The sequence below is a fragment of the Cornus florida genome, unplaced genomic scaffold (genome assembly GCF_030987335.1).
Source record: "Cornus florida cultivar Cherokee Brave unplaced genomic scaffold, ASM3098733v1 CherokeeBrave_3.0.0_Hap2_Chr01, whole genome shotgun sequence".
In the NCBI taxonomy this organism is placed as follows: domain Eukaryota; kingdom Viridiplantae; phylum Streptophyta; class Magnoliopsida; order Cornales; family Cornaceae; genus Cornus; species Cornus florida.
In genome coordinates this window covers 26,325,817-26,352,884 of record NW_026775571.1, presented here as the reverse complement: position 1 = coordinate 26,352,884, position 27,068 = coordinate 26,325,817, and the positions used below count along the sequence as shown (strand labels likewise).

General features: G+C 36.2%; 1 protein-coding gene and 1 long non-coding RNA gene across 13 annotated transcripts in view; one reads left to right on the top strand and one right to left on the bottom strand.

The window, feature by feature from the left end:
* Window positions 1-11,216: 11,216 nt before the first annotated feature.
* LOC132277243 (pectinesterase-like) lies at window positions 11,217-14,416 on the bottom strand. Its single transcript, XM_059779338.1, has 2 exons — window positions 13,287-14,416; window positions 11,217-12,792 (listed from the first exon to the last, which is right to left on the bottom strand). Exons 1-2 carry the CDS (start codon window positions 14,293-14,295, stop codon window positions 12,092-12,094), a joined length of 1,710 nt encoding a protein of 569 aa, XP_059635321.1. The 5' UTR covers window positions 14,296-14,416; the 3' UTR covers window positions 11,217-12,091.
* A 1,445-nt stretch (window positions 14,417-15,861) lies between these two features.
* LOC132293939 (uncharacterized) overlaps window positions 15,862-27,068 on the top strand; it is a 29,266-nt gene continuing 18,059 nt past the window's right edge. For 3 of the 12 annotated variants that reach the window (XR_009477937.1, XR_009477936.1, XR_009477933.1), the window contains exons 1-2: window positions 15,864-18,016; window positions 18,170-18,254. This is a non-coding gene — a long non-coding RNA (uncharacterized LOC132293939). Of the gene's footprint in view, window positions 18,017-18,151; window positions 18,255-22,613; window positions 22,681-27,068 lie in introns of those variants that run through there. The other 9 variants (XR_009477946.1, XR_009477941.1, XR_009477935.1 and 6 more) reach the window with 7 other exon arrangements.

Here is a 27,068-nt window from a genome sequence, read left to right as displayed (position 1 = left end):
TAGGGGTATTGCATTCTTCTCTCCTAACAAAAGGAATTCCGTCCTCGAAATTCGCTCTTACCTTCTTCCCATAATTCAGGAAACTGCGAGCGAATGACATCCTCTCGTTCCCAAGTGGACTCAGCCTCATTGTGATGACTCCACTGAACACGTACCAAAGGAATAACCTTGGTACGAAGAATCTAATCCCGTCGGTCTACAATACGACACGGCGGCTCCAAATAAGTTGCATCCGGCTGCAACTCAATCTCCCCAACATCGATATGCTGATACCGATCCTCATCGCGCAGAAATTTCCGCAACATGGAAACATGAAACACGTTGTGGACGCGATCCAAAGTATCCAAAAATGCCAAGCCAACCGATAAGCAACAACTCCAACACGATCCGTAATCATGAATGGACCGACAAACCGCTGTGCCAACTTCCCTTTCTTCCCAAAACGCATAACACCTTTCATAAGTGACACTTTGAGGAGAACCTGATCTCCAACTCTAAACTCCAAAGCACGAGTACACCGATCAGCATAACTCTTCTGCCTACTCTGAACAGTACGCATGCGATCCCTAATAAGAGCGATCTTTTCAAAGGTATCCTTGATGAACTCAGGACCCAAGAATCGATTCTCTCCAACCTCCATCCAACAAACAGGTGATCGACACAGTTGACCGTACAATGCCTCAAATGGTGCCATACCAGTAGTCTTCTGAAAACTATTGTTATACGCAAACTCCACAAGTGGCAAGTAATCCTCCCAATGGCCCTTGAAATTAAGAACACATGACCGAAGCATATCTTCCATAATCTGATTTACCCTCTCAGTCTGTCCGTCAGTCTGAGGATGATAAGCAGTACTAAGATGTAACTCCGTACCCAAAGCCTGCTAAAAGCTCTTCCAAAATCCAAATACAACGCTTGAATCCCTGTCTGATATAATAGACAATGGAATGCCATGTAGCTTCACAATCTCTGAAATGTAAAGCCTTGCCAACTGCTCGAAGTGTAATCAGTGCAAATAGGCAAGAAATGAGCTGACTTGGTCAACCTATCCACAATAACCCATATGGAATTATGTCCCTTGAAAGAATTTGGCAACCCTTTCACAAAATCCATAGAAATGCTCTCCCATTTCCACTCCAGTATCGGTAGTGGCTGTAGAGCTCCTGGCGGCCTTTGATGATCAATCTTGACCATCTGACAAGTACCACATCGTGAGACAAAAAGAGCAATGTCCCTTTTCATACCTGCCTACCAAAACTGCCACTTCATATCTTGATACATCTTGTCGCCTCCTGGATGAACAGAAAACTCGGAGTGGTGAGTCTCAGTCATCACATCTTTCCTCAAATCATCAGCAGAAGGTACCACTAACTGACCCTTGTACCGCAAACCTCCATCAGCCCCAACATAGTAGAATGGAACCTCTCCGGAAGTTATCTCTGCAACTTTGTCGATACACTGCTGATCGGTGAGTTTTGCTTGTAAAACCTTGCGAATAATGGAAGGTGTAACCACTATGCAAGCCATAAAAGCGTCTGACAACTCATCTACATTCTTCAAAGTATTCCACTCAGTGGTGAATAAGGCAGAAAGACTACCCACAGGTCGGCGACTGAGTGCATCTGCTACCACATTTCGCTTTCCCTGGGTGATACTGTATCGAGAAGTGATAGTCTTTCAAGAATTCCAACCACCTGCGCTGTCTCATATTCAGCTCCCGCTGAGTGAACAAATACTGCAGACTCTTGTGATCGCTGAATAATCTGAAGGACTCACCCAACAGATAATGCCTCCATATACGTAAAGCAAAGACCACAGCTGCCAACTCCAAATCATGCGTTGGATAATTAAGCTCATGAGGCTTAAGCTTCCGAGATCCATACGAAATCGGTCGCTCTTCCTGCATCAAGACACATCCAAGACCCTGCAATGAAGCATCCGTGTAGACCAGATACTCTATCCCACTCTGTGGGGTAAACAAAACTGGTGCAGAAGTCAACTTAGTCTTCAGCTCATCAAAAGCTTTTTGACAATGTTCATCCCACACGAACCGTACACCCTTCTTAGTCAGATGAGTGAGTGGTCTTGCTATCTTTGAGAACCCATGGATGAACCTCCTGTAATACCCTGCCAGACCGAGAAAACTCCGAATCTCAGTAGGTGATGTAGGCTGTCCCCACTCAACCACTGCGGAAACCTTGGCTGGATCCACCGCTATTCCCTTTTCTGACACTACGTGACCCAGAAACTTCACTTCCCGCTGCCAAAATTCATATTTCTCAAACTTGGCATACAACTGGTGCTCACGAAGCATCTACAACACCATCCGAAGATGTCTCGCATGATCGTCCTCAGACCTAGAATAGATCAAGATATCATCAATGAAAATAATGACAAACTGATCCAAATAAGCCCCGAAGACCCTGTTCATTAAGTCCATGAACACTGCTGGTGCGTTAGTTACCCCAAACGGCATGACACGGAACTCATAAGAACCATATCTCGTGAGAAACGCGGTCTTAGGAATATCCTGCTCCCTAACTCTCAGCTAATGATAACCAGAACGTAGATCAATCTTGGAGAAGTACGTGGCTCCCCTTAACTGATCAAACAAATCATCAATCCTAGGTAAAGGGTACTTGTTACGAATCGTAACCTTATTCAACTCTCTGTAATCTATACATAGGAGGAGCGAACCATCCTTCTTCTTCACAAATAGTACTGGTGCTCCCCAGGGTGACGTATTCCTATGAATAAAACCCTGGCTAAGTAACTGCTGAATCTGATCCCTCAGCTCTCACATCTCCACTGGTGTCATCCTATGTGGTGCCCTACCGACAAGCGTAGTGCCTAGAGCTAAGTCTATCACAAAGTCGATCTCGCGACTAAGTGCCAACCCTAGAATCTCCTGAAATACTTCCGGGAAGTCCTGTACAACTGGTATGCTATCCACTGATACAGTAATCCCCTCCTCCGTTTCCTACTTCATTCGAAACAAATAGGTGCTAGTGTCCCCGTTAAAACGTGGCATGGAAACGACATAAACATCCTGACTAGGTATGGTAACCACAATAGACCCATCCAAAACAAATAACTTGAGCATGGCAGTGATAACAAATCCATCCCAAGTATCACGTCACGTGTGCATATCCAGGACCAAAAGATTTGTTACAAATCTGAGTCTACCAATATCTAGTGTCACAAGCCCATCCTCCTATGTAAAATGGCGGTATTGCCAAAAAGGTGTAGAGATACCCTGAGGTCTATTGCATACATATGTCACCAACCTAAATCCCAACTGTTCTGAATACTCTGTAATGTAAAACACGTAAAGTAAACAAAATACTCCGAAATCTGCTCAGAGTTAGAATGTCGTTTTATTTTGAGAATCTTCCTTCTATACCAAACCTACCATCTTGAGTTTACACAAGTTCTTTTATAACTCCCTGGTAATCATCCTATTGCAAGACAATGAACCTATAAGCAAAACTTTGTTTGCTTACCCAAAAACCAATCACCCTACTGCGACTGACTTTATTTCCTTATCGCAACGTACACATTCCAATACAGTTTAATAAAACTATTCATGTATACATCACAACACAACTTCCAATAAACAAAATTAAGATAACCAAAACCACAAGTTTACTTTATTAAGAACTTTTCAAACCAAAACTGTCAAACAAATAACCGTAAGGTGTTCTTCAACATAATCCTAATGTACGTGATTAAATCCATACTACCTTCTTACTAATACATCCTCCACTACTAGTAATTAAAAGTACTCTTAAAAGAGCAGTCATCCTTGAACTCCGGTGCCCTCCACCTCGGATGCTCCGGTATCTCCTCCATCCTAATCTTCTTCAGGGTCTTCCTCTCCGTTTAGCTCAGCTTCGAGCACCACCGAAATTGTGTTAGGTCCACAGTATGGTAGCCAATCCCGCACGTAAGAAACTTTCCTTGACTTGTACTCCAAAGCAACTCCTATTGGAATCAATTCCTTAGTCTCCAATTCTGCCTTCTTGATCGGCCTTCGTAGGGGAATCGTCGGAGTAACCTTCCTCGGCCTTGGGCCCGTCTTTGCTTTCATTGCGGCCCTTATCCTCTTCCTAGTGCCAAATATTCTGCAATTACAGAATAAACTTGACATCAGTAACCTCTAAACGAACCGTAAAGGAATACTATGAATCCTAAACTTAAGCTCTATTCACGAGAAAACGCTAAGCGGAAGTCTTATATGATAGAATCCTAGAGAAACTTAAACCTGGAGTGCTCTGATACCAACTGTAATACACCTCAGATACGAGAAACGGGTTGATCAGGCCCAGGCCCAAACCCGAGGGATATCAAATAATTAATATTTTAAAATGAACACAGAATACAAATTAAATAAGAATTCAAATATAAGAGCTAAAAGAAACTAAAAGGAAATCCTTGAATCATAATTAATCAAAACTGATAATCCAAAACTCCATAAGTTTACAACTCGGGAATCCATCCATTGGACCCCTTATTAAAATTCTCAAACCAAAACCGAAGTAATAGAAATAAAATCCAAAACTAACATAGAGAAGATTCCTACATAATCGGAGGAATGAATAGCTGTATCTGCTCTGCACGTCCGAGCTCTAACCTTAGAACTGACGAACACCTGAAAAATAAAGGAGTGGGTCAGGTCCACATGCAAATCCTGATCTACTACAATCCAAATAGTAATCCGATACACAGATACATCCTAAGAAGACTCAACAATATCTAGAGTTGTCCATATATGTATATAGTACACACTATAGGACGCTCGCTAGTCCAGTAGGTCTGTCTCAGCCAGAATAGAAGGCAACATGCAAATACGCACCCGAAGGTGGGCATGAGTACCTAGACCTACCAGGGAACAACACCTATGTCCAGTTATCCATCCTAGGCGATATACACGCCCTAACCATGGTCCTGAGACTCAAGCTCATACCATGGCACATAAAATAAATATATAAAGTCCGTACTCCTAATACAAAATATCATCCATCTATATAGTGGTCTGATATATGTATAACAAATCCATCCTGAAACCACAATAGGTCATTCAATTTATTTGATTGACATGACACAAGTAGGTGATGGACTTAACCCTTATGGTTAATCCATACCTTAATCCAAATTTGGTAGGACTTAGTGTTTTGAACTAATCCATTCCCAATATAGGTAGGTCTTAGTGTTTTGAACCAAGCCATCCCTAATATGACACCGTCCTATACCGATTCATATATATATCCATATAAGTAGGACTTAAACTTTTTATGGTTAATCCAACTCATTCCAAATTAGGTAGGATTTAGTGCTTGAACTAATCCATACCTAGTATGTCACCGTCCCATACCGGTACATACAATCCTCCAATTAACGAAGTTGACAAAAACAGGAATAAGTATTTATCAACCATACTCCAGAATTAGCATAAATATAGTTTAACATGCATATAACCAACTTATGCATTCAATATAAGATCTAGAATCCCAATTACAGTCCGTTAAATTTATTAAGTAGAATTACACAATCTACCTCTCCAAACAGTACCATAACTGATGCAATGTAAAATAGATTTTAACACCAGTTGATCCCAACTAAGCATACATATAACTATACAACAGTATGCTCATAACACAGCTACAAAACATGATTTATAAATCCAAGTCATGCAGAGAAATAAAATTCCAAAAATAGTAGACAATAGAAATTAATTTTCAAATCATCCACCCACGGGTTCACTGTTTAATCTTATATTAATCCCGTTCTTAGTTCCTACTTGTAATCATGCTTCCCAACATTTTTACAAGTCTTAAACATTAAATTACAACATCCAGTAGCCTTTAAATAATTTTAGAAAATCCAATTTCAGCCAAAAAGTCCCTAAAAATTCGATTCTGTGCGTTTTAAAATGGAGCAGGCTCTAAAATTTGGAGCCTGCTCAATTTTTCTCTTGAAGCCGGCTCTAAACCACTTAGAGCCGGCTCAAAGACACTTGGAGCCTCCTCCAAATAAGTTTGGAGCCTGCTCTAAGGTATTTGAGAGCCTGCTCTCTTTTCCCCTAGCCGCCATTGTCCGTTCCAGCTTCGTCTTCTCCAATTCCGGTGATTACCAGAGCCTCTGTAACATGTTTTAATTCTCATTCTAGGTTCAATCTCAGTCCTAGGTACATATTAAACCACTGATATTCAATGATAGCATGCATAAAACATAGGTTTAGTAGCAACGATTACAAAACCTTAGTTTGAAACTTTAAGCAACCCACAACGGATTTATTTGGTGATCTTCATTACTGTTTTAAGAACTTATTCTAGGGTTCATTTAAATATCTCAAACTAATACTAAAACATAGATATCCAATAACAACAGGAATTTAACACAAGTGCTAAAATAATCGGCAACAAGATTTCTGTTAAAACTTTTAAGCAACATCAAACAGATTAACTCAATAAAAACAAAATACTGATTCCACATGCATACAAGATGAATTATAACATTCGTTGAATCTCTTTTAATGTTTGATTAATTCCTGGAGTCTAACTAGGCATGCACAGAACACGAATTAACGGGAGAGAGAAGAACAGAGACTTGCCTGCAGTTTCAGATTTGAAACTATAATCCACCGTCTCTATAAATTCCAGCAACGTCAACTTGTTGTTATCAACCTCTGCCACTCCTAGTTAGGACCAGAACTCCTCCTTGAATCCCTCCCTTAATCTCCTAAAGTTTCTCTCGGTAAACCACACAAGCTCCCTCTCTGTTTCTCTGCCCTCACAACTCTCTGTATGACTCTGTTACGTGACTTTGTTATTGAATGTGGTAAGTAGGGTTTATCAAAAACCCTAGGCAGACGTATACCCATATATTTATAGAGTTATACCAAACCCTAAATTAATTCAAACCCTAACTAAATCCTAACCAGCCCATAGAACATAAATAAAACCTGTGTCAGCTAAATAATTAAACCCTAAATTATAAAACAGTTAATTTTACATAAGCACGTAATTAAGAAAACTTAAGAAACATAATTAAATAACCAATTAACCTAAAAAAGTTTTATTAAAACAATTAATTCACGAAATGCAAATAATCAAGCAAATAATTTATTAACCAAATATTTAAAACAATTTAATTCAAGTAAAGCAATTAATCCAGCAAACAATTTATTTAAACAAACAAAATACAATTTAAACAATAAATTTAGTAAAAACACACATACATAATTAAAATAAATGCCAGGACTATCCTTTTTAAAATTAGGGGTATTACAATCTTCAAGTCCACCAATCATCCAAGCATGACGAGAATCGCAACCTTGGTTCTTGTACCTGAAATATGCTTCAGTATCGTAGGGGTGAGTAATATAAAGCTACTCGTAGGAAATGAGCATGCATCGACCTACGTTTTACGAGTTTGCATGATTTAATTATTGTGGTTCATTCCACCTAACGTTTATGTCAAAGGTAAGACTCAAGGAGCATCCTAGCTATCTAGGATCATTTCTAACATCAATCACCTCATTCATGCAATTTTAGCAACATAGGGTCATGCTTACACAAAGTAACAACATAGGAGCATGCTTATACAAAGCAACAACATATAGATTCTCAAGGTAATTAACTTAAAGTCTAAAATGCAACATCAACTAAATATAACAATTTAGCATAATTAGAATATCTAATACCACACATTAAGACATAGGTTCTCTAGGTTATCAACTAGAAATCTAAAAGTGTGAAATCAACTAAATATATCAATTTAGTATGGATGTACTTAACAACATCAAAATGTTTCATTAAAATCATAAACATGGATGTACTTAACAACATCAAAATCGCCAATAACTAAAACCACAAGTTACAATATAAACATGATTGTTAACTTGGAATTGAATGCGAAAACAAATAATGGAAGACTTGGACATCTAAGCTCGGAATTCTGCCGAGACCTCAATGGTTATTCCGGGCACTAACCCGTAGGGAAGACTACCCTAAGTGCGCACTATCTCAATGACTTAGAGGACTCACGTCCCCGTACTAGAGCCAAACCCTAGCCATCTCAACTCAACAATATTCCAAGATTCCAAAATTAAACCAAATAAGTTCACAACTTATACATAACTTATATAATGCATGAAAACACCTTCCATGCACAAGTAGGTTGAAACCACACAATCCATGCCTTAGAGTTTCAATTCTAAAATGACATACATAATGTCAATTACAAGGTGTGCAATTCACTACATATGGCATCAATATATTCTATAAATAAAACATGTTCTCATGAATATAAATATAATAACAAAGTTGTCCAATACTCAAAACACAATCAAGTGAATACATAACAAGTTCAAGTCCATGATTTGAATATAGAAACAACTTCTAAAATACCAATAGATCCATGTAGCCATTAGATAGAATTTAATTAAACAAGGTGATTAAATTCTCTAGATTTCAAATAACTTCAAATTAATATATGTTAAGCAATATATCATGGTCTTTACATATATCAAATCAAAAGTGCAAAATAAGCAAGATATCATCAAATAGAATTTAATTAATTTAAATCAATTAAATCTCTAGATTTCAAAAGTTGTCCAAATGATCTTAAATTAATTTATATCAAGCACTAAGTCATGGTCATACCATATATCAAGTCTAAGATGGATTACAAGCAAAACAAAATTTACTAGAATTTAAACCAAATTAAATCCATTTAATCTCTAGATTTGAAAACTCATCTAAATCAACCCAAATTAATATATATCAAAGATCAACTCATGGCCAGGCCATTTACCAAGTCTAAAATGAGTTATTAGCAAACTACCATTAATCATAATTTCTCAAATTAATACACTACATGCATACAAGTTGTATAAGCATCAAAAACATACAAGACAACAAACATATAACCCTATAACATTCCTTACCTCACTAGAGAAGTGTCTCTCTAAAATCCAAGGCAAAATCAACACAAAATGGCAAACCCTTCTAGGGTTATGAAGAGGAAGATGAGGGGAACAAAATATATTCCCAAGTTCAAGCTTAGAAATCAATGGAAGGCTCTCAAAATCATGGTCAAAGCTTAAGGCTTTAGGCTCCATCCATGGAGGCTAGGTTTTCTTTACAAGAGAGGGAGGAAATGAAAAATGATGAGGATGAAATATGAGTGGAGGGGATAGAGATCCTCCACTCACTATGTGCTCTTACACTACCTCTCACACACACACTGATGCAAGATCAAATTGTGAGCCTACACTTGTCACAAATCCAAGGCTCCATCCTAGGCTAAATCTCAAGCCTACACTTATCAACCATCCAAGCCAACAAGTGCACCAATCCTAGGCCAACAAGTGGTTAAATCTCCACCCTCCACATGTCCTCATCCAAGGCCTCAAAGTGTTTCCACACACATGTCAACAAGTGGACCAATGAGAGTATGACACTTGTCACACTTTCCGAAAATTGCAAAAAGGTCATTTTTGAAAATATCTTCCAAATTAAATTGTAAAATGGTCCCTAAGACAAAAAATAATTACTTTACAGTAATTACACAAAAACCCCTAAAGTTTAGAAAATTACAAAAAAGTCATGCATCTATACCCTTTACAAGGAAAGTAAGCACTTAGCATGCTTTTCTACAAAAGTGAAAATATACATAGTATGGAATTTAAATATCGTGAATGCATGCAAAATCGGAATCGAATCCGAACACAAAAAGTGAGGTTATGCCAACAAAGTGACAACCGAGAAAAAGACGAAAGTGAATAGTGTCGCAAAAGTGAAAATATGAAAATGACTCGGTCTTCAAAGGAAGTCGTCAATCTAAGGAAAAGAGTCTCGGAAACCATCCCCGAGCACTCAAGATGACACTAAGTGACGAGAAACTGAACTCAGAAAGGAAAAGATCAACGGAAAAAAAATATCCGTGAAAATCTGAGAAAAGGAAAGGAAGAAAAATGGCCGGGTCATTACAACAGATATTATATTACATTCCCAAAATGGTTACATACGTACAAAAGTCCCGTTCCTCCATCTCATCTAAACAAGGGACACACTTTAGTTACATCAATTTACAGTCCAAAAGTGTAGTTAGAATTTAAAAGTCCATAACTTAAAACATTATACTACTTAAACTAAAGTTTCACAAGATAGTTAAGATTACATTTACAAAATATTAGAGTTCTAATACAAAAGATAGTAAAAATAAAATAGATCCTCAAGCTCGTCTAAAATTGTGGTAGATTGTCGTCCGCCACCTCTTTTCCATGTCCTGAAAAATGTTAAAAATAATGGGGTGAGTATAAGCTTAGTAGGAAGTGTCTAAGACACACTTCTTATGTCCCCGTGAATCCATACAATGAATAGATAAAAGTGAATGGGATCATGCCATAGGGAAACACACATTCTTAACCACAATAACAAATATGTAACAAATATCAACCAATCACAATCTTACCACAATGTCATGAAGCGTAATGTTATGCAAATATCACTCCCCATTTCTGAAACAATTCTGTTTCAACAACCAAACCGTTAGTGTAATCTGACCTAAGGCACCTCCAAGGCGTCACGAAAGGAAGGTTGGTTAACTATCTACGACCACAAGGCACCTCCAAGGCGTCGATCCTGCCTAGTTAACTCAACTACATTCCCTTTTAGACTACACCAACATCACAGACCACTAGGCGCCTCTTAGGCGTCTGGTTTTCGCAACACTTTTAGAAAATATTTTCCCCAAAATAATTTCGTTTGTTCTAAAAAAAGTATTTTTTTCCCCTTTCTCTTTCTTAATGAATGCATGAATGTGTGTATTTCAATTTATCAATTCAACTATAGGTTTCACACATTCCATTTACATCATCATCACAATTCAATAAGAATTTCTAAACATTCATTTATTTTATTTATTTATAACCATAGCATCCATTTCTTTTCAAGACAATAAATAAATAAATAAATAATCATAGAACATAAAACATATCAAACATTAAGCATGCTCATTTATCGCAATGAAAATAGATATGTATACGAACTCAAATAACTCATGGAACACAATTATCATTTTAATTACACATAATTACAACAACAACAAGCTAGGTAATGAAAATTTAGCATGCTTAGGATCAAATTTAAGGGGAAAAATTCACAAAAGGTTAAGAAATTGTAGATTAGAACACCCCTACCTCAAATTGATGAAAACCCCCAATTTGAACCCACGAACCCTAGAATTTCAAACTCCCTAGAGTGCACCAAATGATGATTGGTTCCTATCAAATTGACAGCCTCGATGAGCTCAACAACTTTGCTTCACAATGTTCTACTAAATTCCGAAAGGAAAAAGTTAGATCAAGATTTGAAGTTGCAAAAAAGAAAAAAAAAAATAGAACTGTCGAGAAGAAGTGATGCAGCAGAGAGAGATGATGGTTCTGCGTAATGGCCTTATGTTATGTTTTTAATTGGTTGGTGGGCCCACTTACTTTAAAAAAAAAAATTCTTATTACATATATATATATATGAAACTATAAAACATTACAAAAGCCCTAGATATCTATTTATAAAGTCCTAAACCAAATTCCTCGTTGGTCAATGATTAGAATTACTTATAGCCCAAAACTTCTCTTTATGTAGATGTAAACAAAAGCTAATAATAAAAATTTGAGTTGATGTGATGTAATTTCCTAATATATGACGGGGGTATTTTTTTTTTTTTTTTGGCCATTTAGCATTTTTGATATTTTTATAATATAACTGAATTATATAATGAGGGGTAATTTTGACATTTCAATGCTGTTTGAATTTGGCAAGCTGACAAGTGTGTCTTCAAAATCTTAGGGTCTCAATACAATTTTTATTCGGTAAAATCGTATTGTCTCTCCATCCTATCTCAAAATGTAAAAGTAGATGGTATAAGATTTAAATTATACCACCAAATACAAATGATGAAATGTCATAACTGCATATATAGGCCAAAATGAATAAGATGTAATATAGGTGTATTTGAAGTGAGATCATTTTTAAACCGTCAGCAGCACGGATACAAAGTAAAATGCGTGCAGTACTACAAGCAGCTAAGTCTTCATCATGCCGGGCTCGTAGGGCACTCCGGTTGTAGGGATCCAGCCGTCACCAAAGATGAATTTCTTTGGAATAAATTCTTCGGCTTGTGCTGGAGTAATCTTCTTGATTCCTTTCCATGTCACTCTCTTACTCGTGTCAGCACCAGGACCTCTATTATTCAGCTCGGCGTACCAAAGTGTGTCGAGATAGACGTTAGTAGTATTCCATGGACTCCACCCTTCTGGGGCTATCACATTGTCAATTTGAGAATTCATGATAACCACCCTCGAGAAATTCCTCCACGGCCGTCCAAGGAACGCGCTCACCGGAGGTCCACCCTTAGCTAATTCCGGGTCGGCGGTGATGGTGCAGTTCTGAAGGACGAAGCCTGTGGTCATGCGTTCGTCAGTTCTTGACTGGGCTGTGACCATGCACCCTTGGTTGTCCTTTGGCCTCCTGACCAACATCCTGCAGTTTTGGAAGACAGCAGCCGCGTTGCCGAATACGAAGTCCACGGTACCACTGATGGTGCAGTCGCGGTAGAACTGGCGGTGGTTATGAGCGTAGAGGGTGTCCTGGTGACTGTCGATTTGGCAGTTGTAGATGATTGCCCTGTCGGCCGTCACACGAAGTGCCACGGCCTGATTTGCGTCAAGTCCGGCAGTGTTCTCAATTGCAATGTCCTTGACAATGAATCTGTCTCCATTTGATCCTACATAACCATAAATATATATTATAAATCCAACAATGTAAATTAATTAGGACCACAACAATCATATATAGTATAGATAATACTGTAAAGAAAGCATGATTAATTATTGTCACATTGTTATTATTCTCTATATCTTTGTGGTATTTACATGTCATATATATATATTTTTCGTAAAAATCAGTCTATAGAATCCCTTATAATTAGTGTTCCGCTACAATTAAGTTACCAACATTATCCAAATAACAATATCAATAAGGTGGGAATGATTGAATATCTATCATCTTGTAGAGTTCGGGTCATTTGCACTGTAGAGTAGTGGATTGCTAAGATCAATGTAGATCAATTCACACAACTTAGTAATGTCATAATGTGTGATTTAATCGCAGCAGTCTATTGCAGTACAACATATGTGTTGTCTTACAAAGATCAACTCCTCCTTTCATATCATTTAAAAGTTTAAAACTATTATTATAAGCTATTTAGTAGTGAGTTACCAAGCGTCGCAGTTTCATATGTCTTTAGACCATCACCACCATTGCTGTTGCTTCCGGTGATCTTGGTTTTCGTGGGGCCGTCCCCAATGATCATAACACCATGCATTGCTTTTGTGATTTGCACATTCTCCTTATAAATACCAGCCTTGACATGGATGACAAAGGTGCCACGGTTATGCAAAGGGACTTCCTTTACGGCTTCACTAATGGTCTTATACTTCCCTGATCCGTCCTGCGCCACCACAACGTTGGGTTTGATGGTCGCCGGAGTAGCCGCGAGGAGCCTCCGTGCCGTTGAGTCGACCCATGAAGGGAACTCGTGGGAACTCTCATGTTCTAGGAGTCTCCTGCCTCCTAACAATTTGGATAGTTCGGGGATTTGGGGCCCCTTCCCGGCAGCCTCAAAAACCGAGGAGAGCTCGGTGACCATTGCAAGGCTATTGCTTGACAGCTCGCCGGATATCATCATGCGCTCCTTCATCTTTTCTGATGCCTTACCAGTGAAGGCGTCCAAGCAAGTCTGTTGGTAGGTGATGGCACCACTGAGCCATGTCTTGATGTCTGAGAGCAAACCATCTACATTGCTCTTGTCAATAGAGGTGCTATTAAGCTTGTTAAAAGAGTCCTGGAGATCACTAATTGAGCCATTCAAGAGCTCTTTACACATGTTGAAAACTTTAGGGTCCTTGAACTCGTTTGCATAATCGTTGATTTGAGCCATTACAGCTGCAACTTCCTTCTGAGCCACCTGAAACCCTAGCTTGATGAAATCTTTGGGATCCAGGAGCTCTTCGCCCCCACCAGCAGTCAGTCTGCTCTTGCATGTCTCCTTGTAATCTGTGACTTCGCAGATGGTATCCATCGCCTTCTTCGATTTCTTGGGTTTACCAGCTGCTTTCTTGGGCTTTCGTGCGGCCGCGGCTATCACAATTATAAGAATTATCACTAGGATTACCACACCCACAATGATGGCGATCTTCTTCTTCTTCTTGTCCATATTTTTCAACATTTTAAACCAGGAACAAGTTTATATGCGATCACTTCCAAGAAAAAGAACCAAGTTTATGATCTATACAACAAAGGAAAAACTTGAAATACAATCTGAGTTCTATTCACTCTTCTTGTATTTCTTTGTTTTCCTTTGATAATCGATCAGAGAATGGGGAGACCCCAACAGAGCTGCTGGGGGCGCCTTGTGACATCAACCACCTTTGTCCCCTGGTGGTCTGGTCTGGTCTGGTCTGGTCAGGAAACTTGTGAAATTTTTGCAAACATGTATGTATACTTATTGGATGGATGAGAGAGAGAGAGGGAGGGGGAGAGAGAGAATAGGGGGACACCCGTAGCAAAATGTGAGGCTGATAGGTCCCAATACAGTTGGTAGATTACAGTTGTTTTTATTTAGGCAATTTGGAATCCTAAATTTACTCTTAATCGTTGTTAATTTGTTTGCAGTTGTTGTGGTGTGGATGATGACAAATGTTACTTACAGACTCAAATCATTTTAAGTGAGAACGAGAAATGACTGTCATAATTAGCTAGATACTCTCCAGATTGTGGTAAATTGTTTATCTTTGCTTTTACAATTAAGTACGTTCCCTACATAGATCAGTATTAAGATTCCCCCCCCCCCCCTGATTGTCTCATTTAAAAGAGTAATGCTGCACAAAACTTTTTGGATGGACACCAGGTTTAGAAAATTAAGCTCCTGCCAAAGCATTTGGACTGTTTTGCTTCAAGTGATGAAATCTACCTATATATCTGTAATAGTTTCAACTTTTTCAGATGACGTAGGACTTGATAAAACCATTCTCCACAAATTCCAAGGGGTTGGTTACGGTGATGAAGTTCCGAGACTTAGTGCCTCATGAAACATTAAGTCTTAGGTTCGAATCATTTTGAGTGCGATTAATTCCTTAGGAATCACAACCGTGGACATAATCTGAACTTTATCGATTCGTGCACAAGTCCCGTGGAATAGTCATGGCAAAGGACCAGACACCCCGATTATCGAGAAAAAAATACAAAAAAAACATTCTCCACAAGAAAAAAGGCGATGAAAACAAAAATGTTAAACAAGCTAGAGCTTACCCTATCAAACTAATTAATTAAAAAAAAATTGCTTACTGGTGAAAACATGAGCTAATTAATTAAATCACTAGAGATTGTAGTCTAGTGGTACGTTTATATATATATATATATATATATATATATATATATTTGCTTAAATGGAAAGCTTGTATAACAGAAAAAAAAAAGAAATGTGTCAACGAGCGCTGAAAAGTGGGCAATTAAGCCCCTTAAGCTTAGGTATTCTAGTACTTTTATCTATCTTATTTTTCCGTCTTAAACTAATTTCGTATTATTTCCTTTTTTAGATGCTTACACTACAACAGATTAGGCTTTTAAGAGCGCTGGTATAGGTGTCACAGTACCAACGCTTTTAAAAGAGTGCTGATATAGATATAGGTGTTACAATACCAGCGCTCTTTTTAGAAGCGTTGGTATAAGTCTCATTCTACCAGCGCTTTAAAAAAAGGCATTGGTATAGGCCCCTCCATTCCCTTCGTTTTTTTTTTCCTTCCCTCCAATTTTTCTCTTCCCTCCACTTTTTCCCTCCGCTTATTTATCTATTATGAGCCTAAACTGCGTCGTTTTTCTTTTGGGTCCATTAACACAATATTCCACTTTCCCATTTCAATTTCATTTAGCCCTAATTTCCGTCTCCCTTTTCGTTCGTCACTCAACCTTCTCTTCCTCTCTACTCTATCCCGATCGCTACTCCGTCTCGATCTCTCACTGCTCGATCTTCATTTCTCAGCTGAAGCACTTCTTCAGCTCATCGTAGGCTCTCTCTCTCTCTCTCTCTCAACCCTCTCTTTCTGTACCACCACCACCACCACCACCACCACCATCCTCCCCTTCTTTCCACCTGCGTTTCAGAGTACCTCAAATTTAGATTCTCTCTCTTCCCCTCACGGATCCTACTCATCCTCTCTCTCTTGGTGGTAAATACCCCCCTTTCTCTCTATATTATATATATATATATATATATACACTATACATGTTTGCTTTTCTTGTTCTTTAATAAAAGAAACAGAAAATTAGAATCTAGGGTTTGTAACACAAGAAATGCTGGATATGTTGTTATTGAGCCAGATATCTGAAATTAGGGTTTGAAACGCTAGGAGGGTCCTTCGTTTTCTTATTTACTGTATTCGATGCTATGCCTAAACTATATTAATTAAGAAGTTTTGATCAATTGTTTGAGGGTTTTTATTCATGTGCATCTGTTTGTTTGATTTACGTACTTTGTCCATCAGTAAATTTTTGTACCTGCAAGCAGTCTCTTTGATAGTAATTTTCTTTTTGTTTTTATGAGAGATATATCCACTACAAGAAAAGTGGATTTTTATGACATTTTATTTACGGTTTCTTTATTTTGTCTCGTGGTTGGTGTATAAAGGGACATGTTTTCACGGGAATTTAGCAAGATCCTCGTTGAAAATGTTTTTTACGGTGTTTTATAATCCTCGTGGATATATAAATATATTAAAGACAGTCTTGTTCAACTTTAACGGGAGAAATAACCTTTGTTAATAAAGTGTTAAAATTTTACATTTAAGGCATATTTTTTGTTCCGTGAATAAGTAAATTTTTACCTGGTCCAATTAAAATTGCACTCTCTTTTATTTAATTTTTAATTTATTATTATTATTTTTTTAACGGCCTTCTTTTAAAATCCTCGTGAATATTTAATAACATTTAAGGGACATTTTTTGTCCTGTGAATAAGTAAAAAGAATTTCCCCCAGCACAATAAAAATTACATTTACGGCGTTTTAGAGTCCTTGTGGATATTTAATAACATTTAAGGGATATTTTTTATTCGGTGAATAAGTAAATTTTTACCTGCCCAATTAAAATTGCACTCTGTTTTATTTTATTTATTATTATTAATTTTTTAACGACCTTTTAAAATTCTCGTGGATATTTATAACATTTAAATGATATTTTTTTGTTCCGTGAATAAGTAAAAAGACTTCCCTCCCTTCAAATTGGACACAATAAAAATTGCAATTTATTTTTTTTATTTTTTATTTTTAACGACATTTTAAAATCCTTGTGAATATTTAATAACATTTAAGGCATATTTTTTTGTTCCATGAATAAGTAAAAAGACTTCCAACCCCTTATTTTTTTACCCTTCCACCAAATTGGGTACAATTAAAATTTCACTTTATTTGGCGGGCACAATTAAAAATTTATTTTATTTTATTATTATCATTTTTTTAACGACCTTTTAAAATTCTCGTAGATATTTAATAACATTTAAGGGATATTTTTTGTCCGTGAATAAGTAAGACTTCCCACCAAATTTTTTTACCCTCCCTCCAAATTATACACCATTAAAATTACACTTAAAAAAATATCTATAAATAAATAGAAAAACCTAATTCACATTTCGCTAGCCTCAAACACAGAACAAACGCAGAAGGAGAGGGGAGAGACAAATCAGAGGGGAGCAGCGACGAAGAAGAGGGGAGCGGCCACCAGCGATATTTCTTTTCCCTCTTTCAATCAAACCTAACGTTTCTTTCCATGAGCCTCTTTCAGTTGGCCATCGATCGAAGCAAGCGGCAAGCCCTAAGCCCTAAATGCATGGCTCAGAGACGAAATCTGAAGATTGTGTTTGAATTTCTCTAACCTCTCTCGCCCTTTGTCTGATCGGTAAGCAACCCTAATTTATCTATGTCCAATTTCTTTTTCTCACATAGGTTGTACACACTGACACACAGTCGCGCGCGCACACACATGTATTTGTATTTGTGTGTATATATTGAACTGAAAGTCTAAAATACACAGTCGTCTCTCTGTCTCTAGGAAGGGAAAGTCTTGTTGGTGTTTGCTGGTTCAATAAGTGAGAATCTGAAGGAGGAGGAAACCCAGCTCTCTCTCTCCTCTCCTGGTATGTTTCACCCACAGTCTCTCATTTATAAGAAATGCGTATAAATATATACTTACATGTGTATATGATGTTTTTCAGTTTGGTTTTGAATCTCTATTGATTATAGCCCTTGTCTTTTACAATTTATGATATATGGAATACACTCCTTGAAATTGAAATTATAGATCGGTGTTAATTCAATTTTTTATTTTTAATTTTTTTAATTTTTATTATTATTATTTTTTTTCTGATTACAATTCCGAGACGGACAGCATTTCATAATTCACAATGTCGAATTCAGTTTTAGCACTTTCTATTATGTGAGTTGTGATATTCAGGTCCAACATTCTGGTAGAAATGCTGGGACTAGCTAAGTCACACGTGAATCCTTCTCTAATGCGCGCAGCTCACTACATATGATAATTGCCTAACATTTCGGCTAGAATGATGAACAAAAGTTTCTATATATATAGAAATAACTCTTAATTTGAATATAATAGTGAGGTAATTGATCTAAGTGGAATATTTTATTTATAATTAATTCATACAATTAATATTAGGATAGTCAACATTAGCAATTAGTGGTGCAAACACCTCTAGCTCTTTGAGATGAAGTCCGGATGGAAGATGCCCACTGTACAAGAGAGATCGGGTCTAGCTAGAAGGGCTGGAGAATATGGAAACAGCAAATGGAACTAAAAGTGATTAGGAAAAGGTGGGTGGATATAGCTTCTTCAGGAAAAAAAAAAATGTCAATAACCCTAATTTTGATTATTAGAATCATCTGTCTATAACCAAGTGAATGAATCATGGCCTACCTAAAAAACACTTTTACTTTTTTATTGCAAATTGTTACACATGTTGTTTTTAATTTAATTGATCATTTATTCCCGCCACTCAAATGATAACGGGTGACTATCAAAAGATTGTGTTTGATTGTTAAAAAAAGTTGTAAATTATTATATGCCCAAATCAGAGCACTTTTTCTATTACATCCAAGCTTCCCTTGAATGATCCAAGTATAGCTCATTTGTTTGAACCAAAAGCTCTTGCAGTCTAATGTTCTCATTTCGAGTCGAGCGTTCTTAATTTCGACTTAAATCTTTCATCATCTTTAATGATATGGTGTTTCGTTTGGTGTCCAAAAAAAAAAAAATCCAAGTATATGTCACCTTTTGTCTTGTTTCAAGGTCTATGTCACACCCCAAAACCATAGGGCGTGATGATAAGGTTAAAACAAAAATAATGGAACAACAGTTTTCAACTTAAGAAAATTCTGCGCAGTGGTTACTCAAAAAAAACATAGAAAATTCAATTATTATCGAAATGAAGCAAACTAAATTTTTTTAGAAACTAGACTCAGATGACAATGTGACCGAGTCACTCCCGGATGCTAGAAAAACACCAAGGAAAACAGTTTTTGGAAGGAAGAAAGCTCTCACAGCTTGTGCTGTATTGGAACCAAGTGCAAAACTTTGGCCTGTTTAGTCTTTTAGAGAGCCAATAAAATTTTGGGGCCTTAACCTTTAGAAACTAGACACTTGAAATAATAAAACTGGAAATTTTCATAATTTATTGATTTCAGGAAGGCCGTCAAATTCTTTTCTCAAATTCAGTGTCCAAACTGTGAGCAGAAACCAAACAACAGATGATATAAGATTTTTTTTAAAAATATCCACCAATCAAAAAATTATAAAAATTTTATGAGAGACTTTATACACAAAGGGAAACATATGGTAAAAATTTCACAGCGTTTGAAGCACTACAACCTCTAATTAAAATTCATTTCCAAGAAAGTACTAGAGGAAATTTAAAACAGAATTTTTTTTTTTTTTCTTTAAATAAAACCCTCTAACAGAAAATTCAAAGTTTACCCCCATGAACAACTTATATAATACATAGGCATAACAAAGATCTAAAGAGGTTAAGAATATATACATTACATAAAGTCATCCGTAGAAAGATAATTTTAGTCCAAATTTGTACACCCAAAATAAAGAGTCACAGTTTTGATGCCCAGTCACTAAGTACATATGCTACCATTAACAGGCTATACACAAAACATCTATATACAGTAGCCAGTCTAAAGAACACATAGCAGAGAGCATGTTGTCATCTTCACTCTAGCACAGTAACCACGACCTTAACATGGTTTCATAAGGCATCAAACATGAACAAAATAGTACTTCAGGCTAATATTTTACACAAAAACATCAAGCACAAGATGCTCCACAAAAGGATCACATCTATGGGAACTCAAGCTCGGGTCTAGCATTGCCGTCCTGAGCACCAAGACCTGAAAATAAAAAAGGTGAGACAATGCCCAGTAGGAAAGCCTTTAACAAATGCCTCCATGAGGTTTTAGGTTCATGATCTGATTTACATGAGAATTCGTTGGCCAAGTTTCTACCAAGACCAATTATAAAATGATGGAATTTGAAAAAAAAAAAACAGTAGCTAAAAGAAAATCCCAGTTCCAAAACCATTTGAGAGTTAAAGTGAGTTAGTAAAGAGCTAGTCTTCATTTGGGCCTTTTGTCAAACAACTTTACTTCAATTAGAGTGATCCCAACTATCTCTTCCCCTTCGACTAGTAGGGATTCAACTCCGAATACGCATCTAGGGTCTACCGCTGCGGGTTTATGGTCTTTCACCAACGGGTAGCTCATACCCAATTGCTCACCCCTTTCGGCCGGGACATCACCCTCCTAGTCCCAAAGTTAAGTAATAGAATAATTCAACCCAAACAATTTAAGACAACTCAATTACAACATTCCAGAATCTAAGCAGAATTATTTAGGCGTAAAATTGATAATATACATCAGTCTATCAACATGCTAAGTTCTGATTGGAAAACATTTACCCGTGTAGAGTTCTGAAATAAAATTATAAGCAATACTTGTATGTAACCAAAACTCAGATCATGACCAAGCATATGTATAATATCTTAGCTAAAATCAAGCATTTGACTACAAGAAAATCATGTACTTGTAACAAGAAAAACTATAATTTCATGGAACATTAAATTGGGAAATAGAACTTTAAAAAAAAATAACTCTCAAGGCTGCAAGACTTAAAGAGAATCCCTACCCAATTGAAGGTAACAACTGGAGGTGGTGAGATTAGATGGTGTGTGTGTAAAATGCCTACATTTTCAGCCTTAGTCCGAACCCTTCTTCTTCTTCTTCTTCACTTTCTGTTCTTCTTTCTCTCAGTCAAACAACCCATGGCTGCAAGTTTTTTTTTTTTTTTTGGGCATGCGACAACTATGAGGGAATTAGTTACAAGTGTAGTGCTAAATAATTAAACGTGTCTCCAAGTTTTGCATATGAATGACACCTAGTTCTGGATCCCCTACATGCTGCCACATGCAAACCCACTAAACCACATTCTATTAATATCTCAATACTCCCTCATTTCCAAAAGTAATCACTCAATGGCCCTACCCATTTTATTTATTTATTTATTTTTAATATTATTTGTTAACAACTAAATTCATCTCATGAGTAAAATAGAAAAATTAAATGAAACTCATGACTATAAATTAAATACTAAATCAGAAAATTATATACTAGACAATTAAGGAATTATAAATTGCCAACGAACTGTGTACAACCGATGCATTTAAATAAATTCCAAGCAATTTGGGATGTACTAATATTGAAATGCAACACATGAAATAGGTAGAAAGAAATTTAATCAAAAATCATGTAATTCTGGTCCTAAACATAGGGAAGACTTAATTAAATTTAAGGTTGTCACAGTCTAACATAAGCCAATGTTTGCTTAGATCATGAGAACCCTGATTATGAATGAGATGAAATCTGAAATAATGAATGAGATGAAAGCTTTGTTGGTAAGTGTTACAACAAGTTATATACGTATTATTTTCTGCCTATATAGCATTTGAATTTAATGTACTAGTTTTTTTTTATCCATGTTTTTATTAATTGTAGTCCCAAAGCTGGTTCTCAGTCTAATGCTATGCCAAGTCCTATTATAGAAGATCTACAAGGTTTAAAATGTGAGTTGTTACACTGGAATGGGTCAGGTGTAGTTGTTGCCAAGGCTGAGATTGCAGTAACGGATCCTAATGCGTTAGAAAGTATGGGTCAGGTGTAGTTGGTCCAGATTGTTGGAAAGTATGGATTGATGATATTTTGGTCGGCGACTGTCCTTTGTATCGAGCAAGCCTAAATGGAAATTTTTATCTTCGTGATGCTAACACAAGCTCGGTTGTATGGCCTAAGAAATATGTGAAAATTATTCAGGTCAATTAGTCATTCATTAACTTATTATTATATTTCTTAAATTAGTCATACAATCTGATTTTTTATGTATTTGTTGGCATTACATTTTTGAAATATTTTTTTTTGACATGATTGATTATCACTAGTTCATTAGCAGCAGAAGAATCAGAATTTCTATGATTCCAGTCTACAACAAAGGTCAAATATTATGCCTCTTTTATATTGCACAATTTTAATGCTTTTTATACTCATACTTAGGGGGGTCACGTGCCTTTAAGTGACCAATTTTGCGGTGTATCTTGAACTTTATTACCTTATTGGTACATCGGCCCGTGTGGAGGCCATTTTTATTTCTTGTTTTAAAATGTTGAAAGTATGGGAGTATGGGATCATCGTATGTGGATGTTTTGATTGATTGTTATGGAGAAGAAGTTGTTGATATGTTATTTATACCTTTACTTAAATTGGAGAACAATATTTGTAGGTAAATTGGAGAATGACTTCTTCATATTCTAATTATTTATGACCCTATACTAATGAGCAGACGTACCACATATCATCAGAGATAATGAGAACCAATCTCAAAATTATAATTTATTTCAATCAGGCCTTGTCATGAAAAATCATTCCTGAGCACACAAGTATGTTGCATCCCACATCTAAAAGGATTTAGACTAAAAAAATATCATACTAAAACCTTTAAATTAACACTTCCCATGCCCTCTCTGGAGGGTAATTGCTTAGTTCGATATGGCCGGTTCTATTGATCCATGGATAATTAACGTGTAAAAGACTTGTTAACATAGAACAGATGTTGAAAAATATTCAGGTTAGTTGGACTTGGAAAACTTGCTATCATAACTTAGGTTACTTTGCTTATGAAAAATGTCTGAAACACTGGATGAAAACAAGCTTCATGGGCATGCTGGAAATGTTAGGGGCACTTGAGAACTACACAAAGAACAATAATAATAATCTTATATCATGGATGGTGACTAAAGTCTTTTTTCTTTTTTTTTCATCACGTCTTTCTTCCATCATCACCAAATAGCACCATTAACATTACACATATATAATTATGAAAAAAAAAAAAAAAAATCAATTCAACTCATTAAAGAATTCTCCAATTAAATAATCAATAACTCAAATCTCATTACGTAAGTCTCCAATTTAAAATTAAAATACCCAATCTTAATAATTAAAAATCATGAAATAAATATAAATTTCGAACTCGTAAAAATTCAGGTTGTTACAGGGCCGGGTAACTCAACCACATTAGGGCGATCTCTCTAATCCCCTCTAGGCTTCACTAACGCCGCGGTCCCTAGGCAACTCCTAGGCGGCCGGGTTTCTCACAAAATCTTTTTCAAAATTCTTTCCCAAAATCCATTTCATTACAGAAATAGGGGAAGGAACACACACACACACACAAAAGTATTATCTATCATATACAAAGAGCCATAAATATTTTAGGTCATGGAACCAGCTGCCTCCAACAATTAAGCTTGTGAAAGTGGGAGAGAAACTAAAATAAAAGTACTAAAAAAAAAAAAGCTAGCTCACTAGCTTTTTTAGGTGCATAATCACTAGCTTTATTTATTTATTTTGAAGATCGACTTGTAAACGAAGATTGTATTAAAATGATGATTTCCAGATAAAATAAAAAAATTCGAATATAATTCATTAATAATTAGATTTAACTTAAACACATATGGTAGATGAAAATTTCGTCTACATCTAAACCTATGATCTATATAGAGTTTGAGTGTTTTCAAGATATGTGGGAGTTCTTTGCCAGATCAGCAATCTATCACAATTTGAATTATTTTGGATTGTTCCAATTGAATATATCCCCATGTACCCCTAATTAATTTTCAAGTTTAGCTCCTCACCACTTGCTTTGTATCAATGTCAAATATTAATATAAACTATGATCTCACAAGTTATAAGTTTGACCAATGCATTTGATGATGGATCTTATTATACAAGTTTCTTAATTTCTGTATTCCATAATCAAATGGGAGTCTTTCCATCTTAGGTTACTATCTTTATCACGTCAAGTAAGAACAGTTTTATAGACTTGCCCAAATTAATTAAGATAAGGAAGGGATTAATGTATTGATTAGAATTCTCTTTGTTGTTTGTTAATCTGTTAGTTCATGACCTTTTTATGAAACAATTCCCTTCATATATAGTCATTCTTTTATTTATATATTATTATTTTTATCCAGTAGGTATTACCAATGGACTTAGCTAATCAATCTCAATTATTAATCAATAATGTGAAGTATTATCTGCCATTTATCACACTAATTGTTACATCATTTGAGAATACAATGTCTCGACTTTCCTTCCAAGATTCATCCATGTCTATAGGGCTTCTTCTCATTGAAGTAAAACTCGGTTGTCTCGGCATCTGCATACTTGTACTTTGACCCTCCAACATCAGCAACACGGATGACATTGTTGGTCTGTCAAATGCCATGTCCTGCACACACAACATCCCTACTTGTATGCATCTCAACACTTCATTCTGGCAACATGAATCTGCAATTTTAGGATCAATCATCTCCATTGCCTTATCACCATCCCATAAGTCCCATGCCTGAAACGTTTCCAACATTTTGTCAAATTATACACATCAAAGAAAAGAAAAAAAAAAAAAAAAAAAAAGGAAAAGAAAAGAAAAGAAGATTTATGTATAGACTTACATATCCAATAATATTTGAGTGTTCGGGTGAACGAAAACTAGTGTTTCTTCGGCCGGTTATAATCTCTAGTATTAATACTCCAAAACTATACACATCAGACTTGACAGAAAATAGACCTTCCATTGCATACTCAGGAGCCATATAGCTGCTACATTTTACAAGTGATCATGGAATTCAAGTTAGCAAATCTTTGAGGATAAAAGATAAAAACTGATTTTCTGTGTTGTAATTTGGCAATTAGTGTAATCTCATTCTTGAACTCCTCCAAGCCTTGTCCAGACTTTCTTGAAAGCCTCTTCACAGCTATTTCTTGTCCCCATGGCAACTTTCCTGTTAAGCATTATAAAAGTTAGCAGCACTTTAGTGCATTCCAATACACAATTAACCTTCAATTTTTACCATTTTTTCGTAGAAAATTAAAGAACATACCTCGTAGACAGGGCCAAATCCACCTTGTCCGAGCTTGTTTTCATTTGAAAAATTGTTTGTAGCTAATGCCACAGTATTAAAATCGAGGAATGATAATTCTGCTCCGCTTACATGTTGCCCTTGAACTCTAAGGTCATCCGGTCCAGAAAGATCTGTCGAAAGTTCCTCACTTCTGCGTGCATAAAGCATCAGTAACTCATTGTTCTTCTGCGATGGATTCAAGAATGCTGTAATGAAGAATCAACAATTAGCATAAACAGTCAAGATAATTAACAAAATAACAGTACAATTTTCATTTCACTTTCTAAAATTTACCTTTCAATTTTGCTCTGAACCTCCATAGTAGCCAAATGGAAACACTTAGAAAGAATGTGCCCACCACCACTATTGCTATTATTACAAATTTGGATATTTTTCTCCCACCACCTATGTTAGAAGAGAAACAAATACAAAAGTCATTATATTGTTTATAATTGAACAATTAAAAGAATCAAAGAACTCTAGCTTGCTCCACAAGAAAGCAAAAACTATTTGAAAAGGTCAATTCATGAGAAATTTCTGATATTTAGATATCCTATTCTGCTAGAGTTCTAATCAAGTATATTCATGAGAAATTTCTGATATTTATCCTATTCTCCCTATAGGAGGTAAAAATATCTCTTAAATGTTAGAAATTCTAACAGCAGCAAAAAGTATATTCATGAGAAATTTCTGAAATTTATCCTATTCTTCCTATAGGAGGTAGAATATGTCTTAAATGTCAGAAAGTCTAACGGCAACAAAAAATATTATATGATATAATGAAAATTCAAAATGCTAACAACAGCAATGACATATACAATTGAAAGTTTCATCTTACCTAATTCAGAATTCACGAGACGAATGTAGAGCGTGTTCCCACCATCTGCAAATTGCTGAAGATCAACAAAATCCCCACTCCACATCATGCAGCTGATCCTACTTACACATGCATATGCTTTACATGAACAATTGTTCAGACACATATCTTTGCAAGCATTGATATCTTCTGATCCCACGTAGTCCATGAAGTCCGGCAACTTCATCCCCTCAACCTTGACAAATCCATCTTCTTCCCCATTCCCTCCCTCAACTAGGCTATTATTCCTCTCACACTGCAATTGTGTCCTCCTAACACACCCTCCTGACCAATTCCCTCTATTCCACTGATCCAAGTCTTTTGCTACAAACCCTTCAATATGTACAACTTAAACTTCATTAAGATTTCAAATGGTAGATTAGTCACACAACTCACACATTAATCATTACACCGACAATGATTATACTTGAACAAATTTATCATCCATTTTGTTCATTTCCATTGACTTAGACCCAAACAATTAATCAAACTTATAAGTTAGCATAACTTTACTATAATTTAGATAATCTAAGTGAGCACTCATGTCATGTGCATTACATGGCTTGCCG